The following is a 19,434-nucleotide window of genomic DNA, read 5'->3' on the forward strand; positions in this document are numbered from 1 at the left end:
AAATATTACAGATGTAGCCGGGGCGTCTTTCGCGAGACGTGTGATGTGCAAAGGTCCCTGGACAAAATGGCAGGGGAGTAGAAAAGTGATATATTATAAAAAAAAAAAAAAAACTACTAAAAATACAAATAATAATATAGACTAAACTATTCACAAGAACACACGATTCACAATTCGCCTATTCTTTCATACTGTATATTAAAAAGTGTAAACAGACTGATTTATCTTTAAGAAGTATTGAGGTTCATCTCTTACTACGACGTAGTGCGGAGATAGTATTGTTCGGAGTTTGTATGCTCGCATATAGACCTTAATTCAATATTTTCAAAATAAATCTAGGAGTTGAAAATAGAATCTCCTAAATCCGAAGAATCACATAAATAATACGTATTTTTTTTTCCTACAACCTACTTCTCATATTTTTATCCCCGAAGACAAGTCATCTCTAGACACACCGTTCTACTAATGTTGTTTAGGGAAAGAATTTATTTACCACCTTTAGGGGATACAGGGGGCAAGACAAATACCGCCATCTCAACTTAATAGCTTTCTGTCTTGTGACCACGGTCCGTCAGGCCAGCGACACTTTGATTTGTCTTCGTTACAATGACATTTCTCGTGCGTTCGAATTTTGAATTAATACATTCAATTACTTTGACAAATTGACTCTGTGATTGTTTGATAAATTATCGGTATTTCGCAGTGTTTAGTTATATCATGACCTTCAAATGATAGCTTTGGTATCGCATTTTGTGTGTATGGAGTTGCTGAAGTATACTCATATAAAGCTACGGATCTGCTAAAATATAGACTGTATGAGGAGTAGTAATTCTAACAAATTATATAATACAACAAAAAGTTTTTAATATTTCTTATTTTTCATTTAATAGGTGAATCATGTTAGAATAATAATAGTTATACTTTCTTATATGGTATAATAATTTCTTATATAATATAAAATATAAGGAATATTTTCTCAGTTTAGTATAGTAAAATCTTATTCAAAAATATATTTTATTTAAAACTAAAACCTAATTTGATTTATAAAACTGACTACCTGCAATTAAAACACGCGAACTTTCGAAACATTTTTAGATTAGAATGTGATATTTATGTATAAACAAAAATGTACTTGAAAATCTAATATCATAAATAAGAACTTCAATATTAAAAACGTTTTCGATTTACTTAAACATTGATAAATTTCAGACACTTGATAGATGTTCTGAACAGTCTCTTTAAATATTTAAGAAGTGAGATACGTTCTGGCTCGGGTTATTTTGCACTACTTGTTTTCCACTTGCGAACAACATTATACTCAAGTGTTGTAATGCATTTTCCTGGCTTCACGGTTGTCATTGTATTTTGTACTTTTTTCCGTTGTTATAAGGTTTAGTGTTGGTCGTATGGTGGCCTCGTACATACGTCAGATCGTCACCTGAGTAAACGGAGCCTCCCCACAACAGGTTTATATCAATTTTCTAGTGAGTGCGTCTGGATCGTAGGACTCTCATCTGTTGTTGATAGTCTACAAGACATTTGAGATCTAAGTGGCTAGAAAGTTAAGAAGTATCGAAATATACTTCGTAAAATTTATTTTAAAACTTCGTTTATTTATAATAAACAAAAGAGAGCTGAAGAATGGTTTCATGTGAAAGCAGGTCCTCCATATGCACCTATGTGCATTATAACGGTTTATATTTATAAAAGTTCTTTAAATAATATATGTATTTCTAAGTAGTAATATCTTAATCTTAATATATATAAATCTCGTGTCACAATGTTTGTCCTCAATGGACTCCTAAACTACCGAACCGATATCAATCAAATTTGCACACCGTGTGTAGTTTGATCCAACTTAAAAGATAGGATCTCAATTTATACCCCCAATATTATTTTATTGCAAATACAGTAGAACCTCGATAAGATAAAGTCCAAGGGAAACACAAAATATTTTATGTTATAGAGGTTTTAAGTTATCAAGGTTCTATGTCAGGTAAAGGCTAATATAGAGGTATGTACATGTTTCTATGTACCCTTCCTCCCATTTTTACTTGAATGCATCAGAAGGATGGAAAATTAAATATGTAATCATATTTATTCACATTACTTACATTACATAAAAATAAAACAACAACTAACGGTTTAGTCTACTTAAAAAAATCTGTGATTTTCTTTTGTTTTAAAAAATTCACTGTTTCTAAATCGATTTGATTTTCAATGACAAATAGAGAGGAGAATACATTAACACATTAACTTATGATGCAAGTAAGTCGTTGTCACAAAGCTAACCGCCGCAAAGCTTTGAAGAATTTAGATAAAGCAAACAATAGGTTATGTATTGTTTACGTTAACAATACATTAGTAAACACGTGCAAGCAATAAATATCGAAACCATTTGTTTTGACACTCTTATAAAATGACTCATTCACAAACAATTTTATGTTATAGAGGTTGTGGAAACATTTCTTTTAGTTACTGAGGGCCTATACAGAGATTATTTATTTACGTTATAGAGGTTGCGTATTTTAAGTTATAGAGGTTTTGGGCTCTGATGGGAAGGGAACATAGTATTTTTTGAAGTAACAGAGGTTTTTATGTTACCGAGGTTTACGTTATCGAGGTTCTACTGCATTTGTTTATTATTTGATACAACTCTAACAGATGGCGCTGTGTAGAAAGTACTAACGTTTCACATAAGCTACAATTTAACGGCATAACCACCATAAAAGCATGGTGGTCCCCATGACTGGTGTTCTCCGTTTCCCTTGAATAGGTTACTACTATGTACCTAATATAACTAAAACATTAGCCACAGCAACGCTTGGCCGGTCTGCTAGTATTATTATAAATAAGTATTTACTAAACTAGTTCAAGACTACTAAACGAGTTCGTGAAACGTTTCAAACGAAAACGTTACCATGTTTGTTTTGATAATACGACACAATCTTACTAAATGACGTAAACAATCCCTGTTTGTGTATTATCTGTATTGTAAATATTTATACTGACTTTGTCATAATAATTGCAGACTCATAATATAGTGAACATAAATAACCCGTAAGGTTCGGGACAAATATTTATATACCATATATCTATGTGTAAAAGTGTTTCTGATTTTTCTAATAAAATTCTAAGTGATTTAAGGAAGGTAAACTAGTACGTTATTAGCCTGTTCATAACAATCCGAAAAAAATATGGCTTCCCTTGGATACGAACTCACGAAGTTCGGGTTTGAAGAGGCTTAGTGTACCTAAAGTAATTTCAGATGTTTATAACACATTTTATATAATCTGCGTGAATATCAGGAAGTAGCAAACAGGAAGTATATTACGCTAAATGAACATAATCTAGACTTGTTTTTATAGGTTTACTTTTACCACATGTAAGGTCACTTGCTTGTTAATAAGCTCATATCAATATTCTTCTTCCGTTTCTGGAGAACGGCACCTGAAAATACCAATTTGATTTCCGGCGAAATGATTGTTTCGAATTAGTAGGCACTTGTTTAAGCATTTTTTATTAAGCTTACGATAATGTCAGTTTTTAAAAGCGATCGCATTTTCATACTTGTACCCGTATTCAATTCGAACGACATGTGTTTCCGTTTAGTTCCAAATATACCCACGTATCGCTGTACATGTTTTCCATACGAAAATATCTCCATTACATTAACTATTAGATCTTACCGTACGAATCTATATAATCATCTACCTTTACCTTAAAGAACAGCATGGGCGCGATTTCGATAGGCGGGGTCCAATAACCCATGAGCTAGACTACTGAGCCACAGAGACAGCCTTAGCAAGCCTTAAAGGGGACAATTTTCACAATTGTCAAGGGTGAAAATATAATAGCACGCTAAAGCAGTACCATTATAGCAATTACGAACTTTTTGCGTCTACCGTCATATTTTTAACACAAGCTCAGGAAGCGATTACTACGACTTAAGTAGGGAATTCTGAAGCCCAATTTCATACATTTGTAACCATTTTGCTCTATAGTTTCGTAGTTATGTAGGTATAGAACTTTTTTAATAGACAAACTTTGACTCAGACCTATAAGCACAAAATATAAAATGAGACGCCATATAGACCATTATAATTAATATAATTTCTTAACTTACAACTCTACGTAGGATACTATCGTATCAAAACTTTAGGACCTTTCGAATTTTTAAATTTTAAGGACTAGGTCAAACGACGGAATTTGGTAGCATGGTAACCGTACGAAAGTAACTAACACGGTGCGGTACTAACTGTAATCCATATAATAAAGCCGTAAAATTATTAAGAGATAAAAAAGTCAGTGACATGATGATAACTAAATCTGATAAAAGCCATGAGGCTGATTGCAGATGGATTAAAAAAAAGAAAAAGAATGAATGATAACGTGCTTACAAATTGGCAAATAAAACAGATGCCGAAATTCAAGGCCATGATTCATAAAGGGTAAATTTCAGAGTCAAGACTTGAGTCTCACTTTCGAATGTCAAAATCCAATACGGGAATTTTACCCTTGGCCTTGATTCTGAATCTTAACCTAAGATTGGTAGTACTGCATAGATCGTGTTTTAAAGAAAGCGCATAATAAAGAACCTCTATTCTCACATATATATCGTATAATCGTCAGACAATTCCCACTTGACACAGTATAATAGCATTAATTAAAGCAATACATAGACGACGCTTGCAAAAAAAAACTACAATTAAGGGGTCTCGCTAAAAGCTGCAATGTCAGCGCTAGTTACCGTGCTTACGGGAAAATAAAATATATTTCGGTTCCTAGCAATTTAGGTGGCGTGTCCTAGGCAATTGGTGCTGTCGTCGAACAAGGGAGTTAATTGAAATCGGTATTTTTGCTCAAGCACCGCTGCGTACCTAGTTTATGTTCCTATGATATTGGTTGAAAAGTTCATTTATTTCTAATCTCTGTGAGGTATAAAAATCGAACACAGCTATTCCATTTTTAAATTGGAAGTAAGTTCAAACAGCATTGCACTGTAAGATATCAGTGATAGATAATTAAAATAACACATATTTTAGGTATGAAAGTATAACTGGCCATTTTTTTATTTTGTGTTGTGAACAAGTAAGTTCTATATTTGTAACCTCTATGAATTTTAAATTTGGAATAGCAGAGTTCGATTTTTGAAATTCATATTTAACGTATTATATCCATTAAATGAGTCGTCGGGTTGCGACTTTAGACCGATTTAAAAGCGGGCTACAGAATATCGTTCTTCTGTCTCGCAAAACATCTAAAACATTAGAAAAGTCCTTAAAACTGTCAAAGTGTTTTTATAGATGACATTTCGCTGACATAGGGAGTGTCTACAAGTACACTCGAACTAAGCTTTTGTCAGATGTTTCAACAGTTCCCTGCTATGTATTTGCGTTTGGCATTCATTGTTGGGTTCAAACTTTATTTAATAAAAATTAGTCTTGGAACTTACAACTTAACAATAACTTCGTCTTCTCTATGTTATTGTTTACGCTGCAATGATAACATAGGTTATTACTTAAATAAAACTACATATTTAAAGTTAGAATAGATTTCTTAAATGAGGTAAAAATTAATAAAATCGTTATAAAACTACGCTTGTATTTCTATAAATTAAATAGCAATTAATATTTTACTTGTATAATTCACTCTAATAATACTGTATATCCTTATTCATTATGATTTAAATGGGCTAATCTAAAAACCGGCTTACCTCGCGAATTGTGGAATATTGCGGTCTAGCTTACTTCTAATTCTAGGAAGTCTATTTGCCATGATTAAGCTGTACCTACTATATTTTAATCTGTTGCACGCAAAACAGTTTGTAATTTAATTTTAACTTGAAAGTTATTTTTTTAAACATTTCCACATGTGCTAAAGTATCACTTATTCTTAAAAATATCAATTCCTATTTTTTTTATTTACCTTAATACAGAACTGATTATAAATATTTGCATAATAGTTTTTGGGGGCAAACGGGCAGGAGGCTCACCTGATGGTAAATGATACCGCCGCCCATGGACACTCTCAATGCCAGAGGGCTCGCGAGTGCGTTGCCGGCCTTTTAAGTTGTTGTTTAGTTTTTTGTACAATATTAAGTCCATAACAAACAATTGGATTTAATATCCTTATATAATTATACAGATGTATAATTGTTTTCTTGTAATCATAAAGGAATAACTTATCGTTTTTTAATAACTAAGTAGCATAGTAATTAATATTGAAAATTAAATAATTAACAAAGTACGCTTTAGCCCCTAACGTATAATAAACCCGTTGTAATAACTTAAAAGCATAGCTTCAATATTAAAAGATACCTACAAAACTGAATGGCAATATTAAACGCATAAACTACACATACTGCTTGCAAACATTGAAGGGTTAACAGTCTGCTGCGTTTGGGGTACTCAAAAAGACCCCACGTGGGGTTTAAATAAAAAAGCGAAAAACGTTAAAAACAAGTGAATTTGACGCAAATTGTTTCGTTCCTTTTAATGCTTTGATACAAGTTGACGGATTTCCTCTGTCATCGATCACAAAGGAAATTCCATTTAGTCGTGCATTTGTTTGTTTGTGAAAGTGCAACAGTGGATTTGACTTAAGTATGAACATCGAATATTGACAATTCTACGAATTGTTTTATTGAAATGTCTCTAAAACTACGGTGAAAAACTTTCACAAGCTAAAATCCTTACAGTAAAATGTAAAAAGTGACTTGCGAACTCCAACTCTTGCTACGTGTGTCAGGCTGATCACTATCAGGCACCTCTAACAAAAAATGATTACCAACATACCTGACACGAAATTTAATTACGATAATTAAGTTCATACAAAAAATTATCAATTGGTCCAAGTAAACATTGAATAAAATCACTTGCTAACACTTAAATAAATAAGTGAAAATGAGTTTGAAATATATACATAGCAATCTTAATACAATATTATAATATTTTCTTGTTTTATTTTTCATGTTTATAAAGCTCAAGAATTTATCATGGTTGGCATGCGCCGTGCAGAGCACGCAAATCGATAAAATCAACACGAATTTTTGAACCAAGAAGGAATTACAACTTTCTTAGTTATAAAATAAACAAAGGACTTACACTCGTTTAAATTAACATAATTAAAAAAATATATTTTTCTAGACAAAAACAAACTTTACTTATTCTTTGAACCTGTCCACAGGAGCAAAAGTATTTATGACTAAACCCCTTATTCCTTAATATATATAATTATTATAGAGTCAATGAGGAAAAGAGATGAATGAGTACTTTAGTTTATCACAACTAATCTTTTAAATTAAAGAAATATTACTCATTCATCTCTTTCTCTCAAGTTGTATTTACGATGTGATTGAAAGAGACGGATCCTGCGGAGCCATAGATACAGAATACACGATTTCAGTTTTACTGGCTTTTATCAGATATTTCTACAAAAATGATTGAAAAATTAAAACGGCAAAAAAACTTTAATTTGTTCCTGTTAGTGATAATAAAGACCATTCATTTGTAAAGTCAAAAAATAATTCGGTACCAAATTAAAGTAAATTTCTATCAAAAAGATTCTACTTATATCATTACCGTGGGCCCAACATTTGGCACCTCTATTGCAATAACAACACATGATGACATAAGAATTCTTTTGGTCTTTGAAATGAAAAGTAGGTGTCTCTATTAACAGACGTAATCCGAGCCTTTATACCAGACCAAAAATAAAAATAGGTCACTTTGAAAGCCCTCTAATATTCAAGTTCTGCGTCATGGGACTTTATTTGACTATTTCACGGTATAAAAGACACGTCTACCTTGGATTATCGTTGCCTATGAAAATACCAAATAGGACATGCCATTAGGCAACCCACGCGCCACTTACCATCCAAGTGATAATTTGGTGGCTTGTATCTGGTAATCGTCTAGATAAATAAACATAAATGTTGCATATTCAAAATAATTCTCATAATAAACTATATGAAAAAAAGTGTTGATATGTTTTGCTTATATAATCCTAAGTATTATATAAAGTACCTACTTTAGTAAGTACCTTCTTAGCTTCCGCTCGCAGCTTCAGCCGCGTGAATTTCCTGACCTCTTCAAAAATAATCGTTATAATTCAGTTAATACTTTGTGGAACCAGCTGCCCACTGAAGTATTTCCGAACCAATTCGACTTAGGGTCCTTCAAGAAAAGAGCGTACCAATTCCTGAAAGGCCGGCAACGCACTCGCGAGCCCTCTGGCATTGAGAGTGTCCATGGGCGGCGGTATCACTTAACATTAGGTGAGCCTCCTGCCCGTTTGCCCCCTGTTCTATAAAAAAAATAATAATAAAACAATATTTAAACCCTGCAAACCATAATGAATACACCTTAGGAATCACACTATTCATTGGACAAAGCCATGGGGTAGTTCTTAAGTTTATCGTGTGCATACAGTCAGACACGGGCGGGCGACATCATTTTATAATATGTAAAGATTTTTTGTATAATGTTTTAAGGAAATGGAATAATAATCGTTTCCGTCGCTTTGTGTGTCAGGTATTTATTTGAGGCATAAAATACTGAAAAAAATTACTAATTTACAAAAAAAGTGCGTGCGTACAAAGTACATACATAATATGTCAGAAGTGAAACTTCTTTAGCAGACTAATTTTCAACTATTGTTCACATTTATACAAATATAAAACTTTAAGTTTCCGAGACTTAGAGGAAGGGAAAAATTTTTTTTTAAGATATAAAAATTTTTTTTAAATTTATTTCTTCGATAATAAAAACACTTAGCATTTTAATTTACAATTCGTCATTTGAGATTTCAATAAATTATTTTGCATAAAATATAAAATACTACTATGTATATCATAAATTCTCTTTACGAAATTTTAATTTTAAAAATAGTATTTCTATAAGGTAATTCACCCTTCTCACTGTCTCTCAATCGGTCTCAATCGCTCTCCCTCTTTTATTCGACAAAAACGCTGCACATCTTCGTGACGTTCCGTCAAAATTTTACCCTAATGCGCCTAAAGAAGTTTCACTTCAATCAGAATAACTAATTGAGGTATAAACTTCCTTTGTTTATTAATAATAACTAGATATACGACTCGAAAGCTTACCTTCTTTGTCAACACGTAAAATATTTACGACATAACACTTTGCAATGGGCATTACTGACACTTATAAATCAACGCTTCAGCTATCGACTACTGGGCCATCAACTTGATAAATGCATGTACGCGAGCCCCTTACAGCCCCATATCGTAATATATATACACGGTACTTTTAAGCTTCGTGATGCGTATAATTTTTCATAGTTTATCTCGTAATTTCTTTTGATGTGCGCTTGAGGGGTTAATGCGTTTGAGATACGCGTTTTATAAATATTTTTATGGAACAAAGCACTTCAATGTAGGAAGGTTTTTTTTACGTTTCACGCTAATATCCGGACTATGAAAACTTTGTGTTCTTTTTAATTTTCTTAGTTTCCTTTAAGATGGATACATTTTGCTCATTGGTGGCTGGTTATATCAGTAAATTTTATAAAAGTACTAGCTGAGCCGGCAAACGTTTGTTTTGCCATGGATATTATTTCTAGGAAACATTTTTTTTTATCAATAAAAATAACTACAATAATAAAAAATAGGGTTTGATCGTAGAGGGGTATTTTTGTATGCTGTATCATAAAAGAATAAAAAAAAATATCTAAAAAATAAAAATTTAGGGTTACACCCCTTATCACTTAGGGGTTTGAAATATAGATAGTAGCGGATTCTCAGACTTATTGAATATGCAAAAAAAATCATAAGAATCGGTCGAGCCGTTACGAAGGAGTATGGGTACGAACATTGTGACGCGAGAATTTTATATATTAAAAGTTAATTATCTTATGCCAAATGGCGATCCTTTTCTTTTATTACAAAGTCACGCAATGGCATTATCTCTGAAGAAAAATTAAACTAATTGAGGCCAGCCACGGACAGCTTTTCACATTTTCTTCTATTCACCATTCTCACTATTTCATTCAGCTTTATCCAACTAACGATGCCAATTCAATTTCCAATTTATCGAAACGAAGTTCGCAACAGTATTGAATTCCTTTTTCAACTTCCAAACACTTATATTGAAATGATAGTGCGGGCTATAGACCTATTCTAATCCCTCAATCAATACCAAACTCTTATCGGCTGCACTCTGAAGTTGTATACTTATTGTTCAAGTCGGAATTAAAACCAACCCGTAGTAATGGGGTTCTCTGAGGTTAGGGCGTAGGGCCGATTGAATGTGGCTTGTGGCGGAATCGAAGTTTAGAATTCCAGATGCGGTTTATTAACTAAGGTTGAAGAATAGTTTAGCGTCACATTATTCACTGATTGGTGGGTTTGAGCGTAAAAAACACATGTCATAACACTTAGGTCAACTTTTATGACGATACACGAATACTTAATATTGTCTTTTATTGACATAACCTTTACACATTTAAAGAAAAAGCTTTTTAACCGGATTAAAGTTATGTATTATTATAAATATACAATTATTTAACATAATTTTAAATTTAACCAACGTTTCGAAATTGTGATTTTCTGCCAAAACCCTCCATCTTTTAGTCGATACCAACTCCGGGGAAATAAATACAGATAATACAACTTTTTCTACAGCTGTGATACTTTTTTTACATCCAACACCTTTTGTCTTCAGTCACCGTGCCCATGCACACTGTAAAGCACGCGAAACGTCGGTTAAATTTAAAGTATGTTAAATAATTGTAAATTTATAGTAATACATAACTTTAATCCGGTTAAAAAGTTTACACGAATACTTGTATTTGTATAACGTGTAAAAATATTCATATATATTACACTAATTTTAAACATAAAAATTTTAACTTCTATTTGTAAAACCATTCTGTCAATGTCCAGTAAATAAACTCTTCAGAAGGGATCGTAAAAAGTTCAGGAAAACGTATTTGGAGTACTTCCGTGTTTTGTGTTAAAATGTCCTACGGAAATTAAAGTTTGCAGTCACCAGTTACCCCTTTCTTCCTACGAGGCCTGTAATACCTGCGGGGAAAGTTTTTAATATATTCTCCGATCCGCTTATAAAGTTCAACGTACTCATGTATTTACTAACAACCCACTCGCTCCGGGTTTGCAAGACTACTCTGTAATAGCGATTTCCAATAAAATAATATATTCATTACATTTATTATAAAATTATTAAACGACAAAAGTTTAACTTGTAATCATTATATTATATAGCGCGATGTGGCATTAGTATTATATTGTACGAGAGGTCATTGAAATCGCCCCTGGAGTGACAGGGTAAGTCTGCTGTTCTAAAAACTTCTATAACATTCTGATTGTGAGAATGCAGTTCTCTTTTTCAGATACATATCATTTATAGAACTTAGTTACATAACTATGAGAAGTACAATATTGTTATTCATAAACCTTTTTTTTATGTAACAGAAGGCATCGGGCAGGAGGCTATTCTGATGTTAAGTAGTACCACTGCGAAAGGGCACTAATGGCAGCCTTTTAAGAAATGGTACGCCAATAAATTAAAGCATGTTTTGTCATCTTGCTTGGTAAAAAGCCATGAGTAGACAAAATATTCAATAACTTTTCGAAAATCTCCGCCGGCTTTCGTATATAAAATTGACGATGGATTTACATGTTATCTATGTGGAAGCTATAGAACTATACTATGAGCATAATGTTCACTTCACTATACAAGTTTTAAAAACTCTAATACTTAAACCTAGATAGGGTCACAATTACATTTGTAATACGCTTTGTGGTCTAGCTCAGTTTAACACCGTAATCCGATTAAAGCATTATTAAATCATGATCAGGAACAAACAGTGTTTAGTGGTTTTCAAGAATAAATTTACTTAGAAAAATGAAATATTGGCTCAAGAACCAATATTTCATTTTTAGCCAAGGCTAACGCAGATGGTCGTCAATCGACATTATTAACTCTAATAAACTAATATTTTGGAACATAGAGAATAGGGCAGACTTAATAAACGCAGTGTCGGTATCGAAAAAACTTTGAGGTTTAAAATTAAGCACATCAAATAGATTACATAACATAATAGATGTTATCTTCTGTAAACTACATACATCTATCAATATTTCACCAAAACAAAGGGTTAGCTCTATTGGTGCAGTTAATTAAATTTCGGCCTGTCTAGAATTTCATCCATGCGTGTTAGATGCATTCCAATTACATCTAATGCATTATGTACAATCTGTGGTGCAAGATACAGATAAACAAGTCCAGTTATGAGCTTTATTGCTCTTCAACAACCATTTTTCTTTCTCTTCTCTAGCTTTGGTTTTGTTCATGTTATGAGCTTATTGTTTAAAACTAAGTACTCGTAAAAGCTAGTAAAAACAGTGAGATCTACATAAAGAAAAATGAAAGAACGGACCGGAGAATAAGCTTACTTAAAATATTGAATCTAGTTATACTAACTTGTACGACATAAGGATGATTTTACACAGAAAACGCATATGGTACATGAAATATGAATCATTTTGGACACCTCAAGTATGACGTTAGCTCTAATGTCAGAATTTATGTATGACAGCGTGATAATTGTCAACTGTCAGTGTCTTAAATACAAATGTCAACAAAAAAACCGCCAGATAATTGTGTTTGTGATTGAAACAATTTTATATATTCATTTGTTTTATAGTATTTTAAAGTTGTAAAAATAATAACAAATGGATTTATGACGGATCACGGAAATTGTAAAACGTAGTAGCAATAAGTTATGTAAAAGTGAATTTGTGTATATTGTAAGTATTTTTGTCATTAAAAAAAAATATTAAAACTGGCTTTTATGTTGAATGCAATTACAGAACCATTATATAATATATGAATAACAATGCTATGTACAAAATATGTATGTATAAAATTACATCATTTGTATAAATTATAATTACCATTAAAATTATTTTATTTTTAACTCGTTATATTTAATTTGACAGAGGTATCAAGGAACAGTCAAGTTTCCTTGAAATCCGTGCAGTGAGTTGTTGAATATGATAGAAGCATTTTTCAACTAAATAAACAGTTATTTGAAGTTGGTCTTATGTACTTCTATTGTAAGTTTGTGTTGTTTTCCTTTTCATTAATACTGAGGAAGTACTAAACATAAATATTCATGAAAGTGTTTATCATACCTTCCGCTCGATTACAAAATAGGATAATATATCAAACTGTCTGCGTCAGCTTTCAACACCCGACCGCAGTTCAGAGGTTATGTTGACTCAATCGAGCGTACCAGATTTGGATAGTTGCCGAAACAAAACGTAGTTTTACGGATACTTACGCTCACGACTTTTCGCTTTGTGCGGGAAATGAAATATTCCTTATCTCTTAAATGTTGTACATCTATTGATTGGTGATGTCTACATCATATAAAGAATACTTATAATTACCGTTTTGGAGTCTGTAGAGCACACGTAGCACGCGCACGTCATAGACTGAAACTTGAAAGTATGATTTTAACGAAATTAACACAGAAATCTGTTCGCTCACTATTACGGGTATGGAGATTTCATGCAACGTTTAATGTATACGTTTAGTAATATGTAATTTTATTTCTTTGAATAACATAATGAATCTATAAGTACATCCCACTTCATTACTAAAAGAAATCTTATCAACCCCTCATAGTCCTGACAATCTCCTTTAACTATTATCAGTTTTCGTGGCGCAGTGAACTGAGGCCAGTTGATAAAACAATTAACGTGCCCTTTGTGATGATAATAATTTTATCTACACGCTCCGCTGATCTGTGACTTAAGATAATCTCAAACTTAGGGCGAATAATAGAAGGAACAGGAAATAAAAGAAATTATAAAGTTACGGAATTTAATTAATGACATTAATGTATTTAAAATTATAACGTTTGATGTTTCTCAAAGGTTATCATTTAAGTGCTTAATATTTGTGGTTTCGGCGGAAGGAAGAAAGAAAATTGATTTACATCTAATTACGAGTTTAAATGCACATTTCAAAAAGAAGTATGTATGTCCTAAGGAGGTGACCGTTTCATGAACGTTTAACAAACTCAAATGTGTCAAAATCTGTAACGTTTTTGTTATACGGAAGTCACAGTCCGCGTTCATTATCGACTGTGAATCTTATCCTAAGACGTACCGGTTTCCTTAAAATGTGTTTTTAAGAGCCAAATTTGCACAAAAATTGGAGCCAGGCGTTGAGAAGTCAATATTTTTAATTAAACACAATATGGTTACCGAGATACTATTGAAATTCTGATGAAATTCCAACGAGATCATTATTAAACTTCAAAGAATGAGCGTAGGTGTTTGTCCACAAAGGGCAGCTTTGATAAGCTTTTACAAAGAGTTTTCTGACGTTGACAAATCTCTTTCGACGATATTAGGCTAAATAGAATATCTAAGCACTAAGAAATAGCCAGACGATATTGGAAAAGCCATCATCTGCAGCCTGTCTGCATAACTCGATATTTGAGCTATGCGGGTTTTAATATCATACATGTAGTCAAACGATACTTACCTATAGGTACATGCTTTGATGATGTACTCTTATTGGTATAGTACGTTGATTGCGTAGTCTTAACTTTTGCGTTGTATTTTTTAAAAATAGAGGTTAGAATTGTATATTTCTCATCGTGTAATTTAACCGCTTCTGCTAGTTTAGTCATCATTCCGAATAATCCTGAGGTAAAGTCGACTCGGCGATATTTGTTTTGATTCTAAGACAGTTTGTAATTTTTTTTGACAATTTTAAAAGTTTAAAAATAAATAACTTAACCTGTTACTTAAATACAAAAACTACACATTTTTCTACTTACACTTAATAATAATAAGTAGACGGTAAACACATAATACAAGATACTTGTCGTACTTTGTGATAATAAGTACTTGAAATGTATTTTTTTAATAAAACCTCGAGTTATTAATGAGAGTTCCACAAAACGATAATTACTACCAATTAATTGGACTACGAATGTGTATCGAATTCCTTTTATATTGGGTCTTTATTGATTCCGTCGGATCTAATTTGTTTTAGCTATTGGATTGATGTGCGCTATTTTTAACTCTGTACTCTAAATGGAAAGATTGTAAATGATTTGAATATTCAGATGGTTTTTCTGTGAGAAGCTTGTGGCAGTTTACAAAGTAATTTGTTTGTCTGGTGGTGCTACGGTAAAATTTATGAAGAAAGTAATATTAATATATTTGCCAGAATATACAAAAGTGTTGTGGTGATTTTTTAATTAAAGCAGAACTTTATTGTTGCAGAATATGCGAAATTCTGCAACAAATAATGGCGTGCAAATTTGTCTTAAAAGGAATTTTACGTACATATATTATGAATCATTATAGTAAATTCTTTTATTATTGTCGTGATAAAATATCGCATTATTGAAATATATTATTACGTTATCATAATATTTTTTTCCAAAAGTAGTACATTAAGTCGAAGTAGGGGTAAATGCAAGCACGCGCTAACCAAATCTCACATCGTCCTTCTTGTGATTGTTTTCTTTTGAATTTTGTTATCACTTATTGTGTCCGAAGTAGTTTGGGTAGTAATAGTATTTGTATGAAGTAGATAAATATTATCATTATTAATTTATGTTGTTACGAAAGATAAAAATCGTCCCTGAGGAAGAGTACCCCTAGCGCTATTTATAGAAAGCTCTGAGATCCCAAGCACCGTTGATCAATTGTTCTAGAACCTATAGTCTTTTCCAAATGGAAAAAACAGAAATAGTAAACTTAAAATAAAAAAAGCCTCTTTTTGTTTAGCTGCATTTAGCGTTATTAAATGTTATTTAACCGTACAAGGCTTAATTATTTAATTGAAAATATTGTCTATTTAATTTAGCAATAGGAGCATTATATTACAAAGGATTAAACAGTTTCAAATAGGAAACTAATTACGACATAGTATCAAAGATATTGAAAATATCAAAGTTGGCTTTCGATTTCAAGCGCAGTCATGCGGACAAGAACTATTGAATTATACTATAATTATTAATCATATAATCATTAAATAATTACTATCATTAAATTTTTAAGTCAAATTTTAATTAATAAGTATTTAGTCTATATTCTCTCAAAATTTACATAAAGTGATGATTTTTTGCAGGCGGCGTTGTGCGCAGACTACAGCGTGCCGGTTGACTGCGTTGCTGCTGGACCCGCGCCCAGACCGAGTTCCTTCCACGAGATATCCGCCCCCAAGGTAATACATTCAAATGCATGTACAAAATTTTCCTTGAAATACTGTCAATTTTCGTACTAAATTTACCGATAAGACACGATAAGCAATGACTAATCGCTTCGTTTTTTGCCAATATTCAGATAAGGCACAGATAATGAAGACGTTAAAACATTGCAAAAAAAGCTTTCTAAGTGTGACATAGAAATAATTAGTAATAATGAGCTATATTTTTGTTGTCACTTCGTATCGCAGTAATAGGTTGAAATCACTAGGATAATATAATTTTTCAAGCAGTGATATTCTTTTTTTTTTTTTTTTTTTTTTTTTAACGTCAGGAAATGCTTTTACGCATATCCCTGCTGAATTTTACTCCAGCAGGGATTATGTGGGACTCAGACATAATATTTACACACCTACCCACTAAAACCTGACGGATGCCTTCGGCTCGCCAAAGGGCGGAGGCAGGTAACAGCTGTGCCCTATCCTTACCCCCGCCAAACGCGAATGCCACAATATCAACGTGACTCCTCCCACGAACAAATCATCAGCATCTTAACTTAGGGCAGACGTGCGAAAGCACGGCGTCGCTGCCCCAGTCGTCGTTTTCTTACCGGCGGAGCATCAGAATTGTTTTCGCGCTGACGCTCCGCATTCTCTTTCTCAGTCATGACGGCCTCACAAAAAGCCTTGAAGGCATTCCATGGGCCGTCATTGTCAGCTTCCACCATTCTTTGGATAATTAGTGGAAGCGACAGATTGCCAACAATGCTATCAGCAAGGACCGAGCGAAAGCCGTCCCAAGCCGGACACTCCTCAACAGTGTGCCTCACCGTATCCTCTCTACAGTCACAATGATGACAAGCAGGTGTCGCCTCTCTCCCAACGATTCGATGCAGGTAACTCCCAAAGCATCCATGCCCAGAGAGAACCTGAACGAGCCGATAGGAAAGCGATCCCCACCGTCGGTCCACCCAGTGTTTCAGGAAGGGACGAATAAGATCAACGGTTTGTAAACCAAACCGACATTAAGCAGTGATATTCTACTCGAACAGCAGAGGTATTTACCGCGCGAACTTCAATTTTAACCATTTTTAAGATATGTCCGACTTGACGAAAACAAATGACTTCTATTTAAAAAAAATATTGATTGTTTTTTATTATTATTATATCTAAGACTATGCCTACCGGTATTTATTTTTATTTTCTTCCAAGGAGAATCAGAGAAGGGTATCATATTATCAATATTTATTGAACATCCCTCGTACAAAAGTTACTGCCACATTTTTTGCTGTATATAGCAACAAATATTTATATACCGTACTGTATACTGTAGTACCTTTCTACTGGACTGTTACAGGTATATAACTGCATACATCGTAAATCGTCTTAAACAGTGCGTTGACATTTAGATATAGTAGGAATTCTTCCTACAAAAAACAATAACAATTATGTACAATGAGAAAGTTTTCAAAAAGATTTTTTACTGTTTCATTATCCGTACTGCTATGAATCATTAATGTATAGAATAATCTTTGAATGGCACTTATAAAGCGCTAATCTGACCTTTCAAGTACATAGATAGTAGCTTAGAGTGACTCAGAGTCGTTCAACTCTCGAATGATTGTTTCTGTCCAACGAACTCGGTCACTCGTACACATGTTGAATGCATCCTTTTTAAGTTGCCTGAGTCATGTGCTTAATGTTATAAACAGATGATGCAATGGCCCTTAATAAATGTTCATTCATTCGACCCATTCAATTTCTTTAGAACTTTTGTTCGAATTCTTCTGAACTATTTTTCATTAAATTTTTACACGAATATAATAAAAACTGGACTATTATTTATAACGCTAATTATGTATAAAACAAGAACAAATGACCTTACTCAATCAACTTACCGAATCAACTACGACCTACTGGGCTCATTTCCAAATGCTTCATGAAAATACTCAAGCAAGTAAAAACATCGTACACAGTTCAATTGTTTAAACTTTGGAGCTTCAGGGAAATAAAATAAGAAATATTTATTTAAAAATAACATATGATGTGAACATATGATATGATGATAAAAATAACATAATCTAAAGGCAGATGTATTCCATACGTCTTGTATGGAATACATCTGCCTTTAGAATTTCATAAAAGAAGAACACAATGAACGGAAAAATAATATAGATTTGCATCTTGGTACGTACTTGATAAAGCTGGTATTATCATTATCATACAAAAGAAGAAATATCAAATAAAAACTTGATAATATAACTAATAATTACCCCAATAATCTGTTTTAATCTGTAATCGTTAATTAGCTTTTCTAGTATCATCGCCGATTAAATAATCTTTAATTAATCATACTTTATATTATTCCACATATGTGAAATATGATTTACAGAAGCATCTGATAAATCAATAAACATATTTTACCAATAACTAGCAGCCTCGGCCAAGCGTTGCTGTGGCTAAGGTTTTTGTTATATTACATAGTAGTAAACTATTCAACGGAAACGGTAGGAGAACCCCAGTCATGGAGACTACCATGCTTTTTTGGAGGTTATGCCATTAAATTGTAGCTTATGTGAAACGTTGGTACTTTCAACACAGCGCCATCTGTTAGAATTGTGACTGTCAAATAATAAACAAATAATTTGCAATAAAATAATATTGCTGGTATGAATTAAGATGTTAAGTCTAATCTTTTAAGTTAGATCAAACTGCACACGGTGTGCAAATTTGATTGAAATCGGTTAAGTAGTTTAGGAGTCCATAGCGGACAAACAACGTGACGCGTAATTTATATATATTAAGATTAGAATTACCAAGGTGTAGACGACTTTTGAATTTACTTTAAATTCATAGGCTGCCAAAGAAAATTAGTCGATAATTAGTGACCATCACGCGGCAAACACGATTTTTTTTTGTTTTGTTATTATTGTATTATGGTAATAATTTGGTTGACTGAAAACTTCATTTGTAAACCTTTTGTTCAGCTCTTCAGACGCAATGGCTCGAACTCTACGACGAGGTGTAGTCTTGAGCAAATCATATCAATTTTGATACATTTTCAGTCACATAAAGACGAACTGATAAGAGATAGTGATGTTTCATCTTACTAGCGCTAGTATGAATCCCGAATGTCAAAAACGTATTAGATTTGACATACGCGAGATAATGATAAGAATCTTCTCTGAATCATTCCTTTGGACATCGTCGT

The 19,434-nt window shown here is 32.8% G+C and overlaps 1 protein-coding gene across 1 annotated transcript in view; it reads left to right on the plus strand.

The window, feature by feature from the left end:
* LOC125050257 overlaps window positions 1-19,434 on the plus strand; it is a 106,815-nt gene that overhangs the window by 63,694 nt on the left and 23,687 nt on the right. The window contains exon 3 of the mRNA XM_047649985.1: window positions 16,149-16,244. Coding sequence (XP_047505941.1) covers window positions 16,149-16,244 — 96 coding nt within the window. The remainder of the gene's footprint in view (window positions 1-16,148; window positions 16,245-19,434) is intronic.

The sequence above is a fragment of the Pieris napi genome, chromosome 6 (genome assembly GCF_905475465.1).
Source record: "Pieris napi chromosome 6, ilPieNapi1.2, whole genome shotgun sequence".
NCBI classification, from domain to species: domain Eukaryota; kingdom Metazoa; phylum Arthropoda; class Insecta; order Lepidoptera; family Pieridae; genus Pieris; species Pieris napi.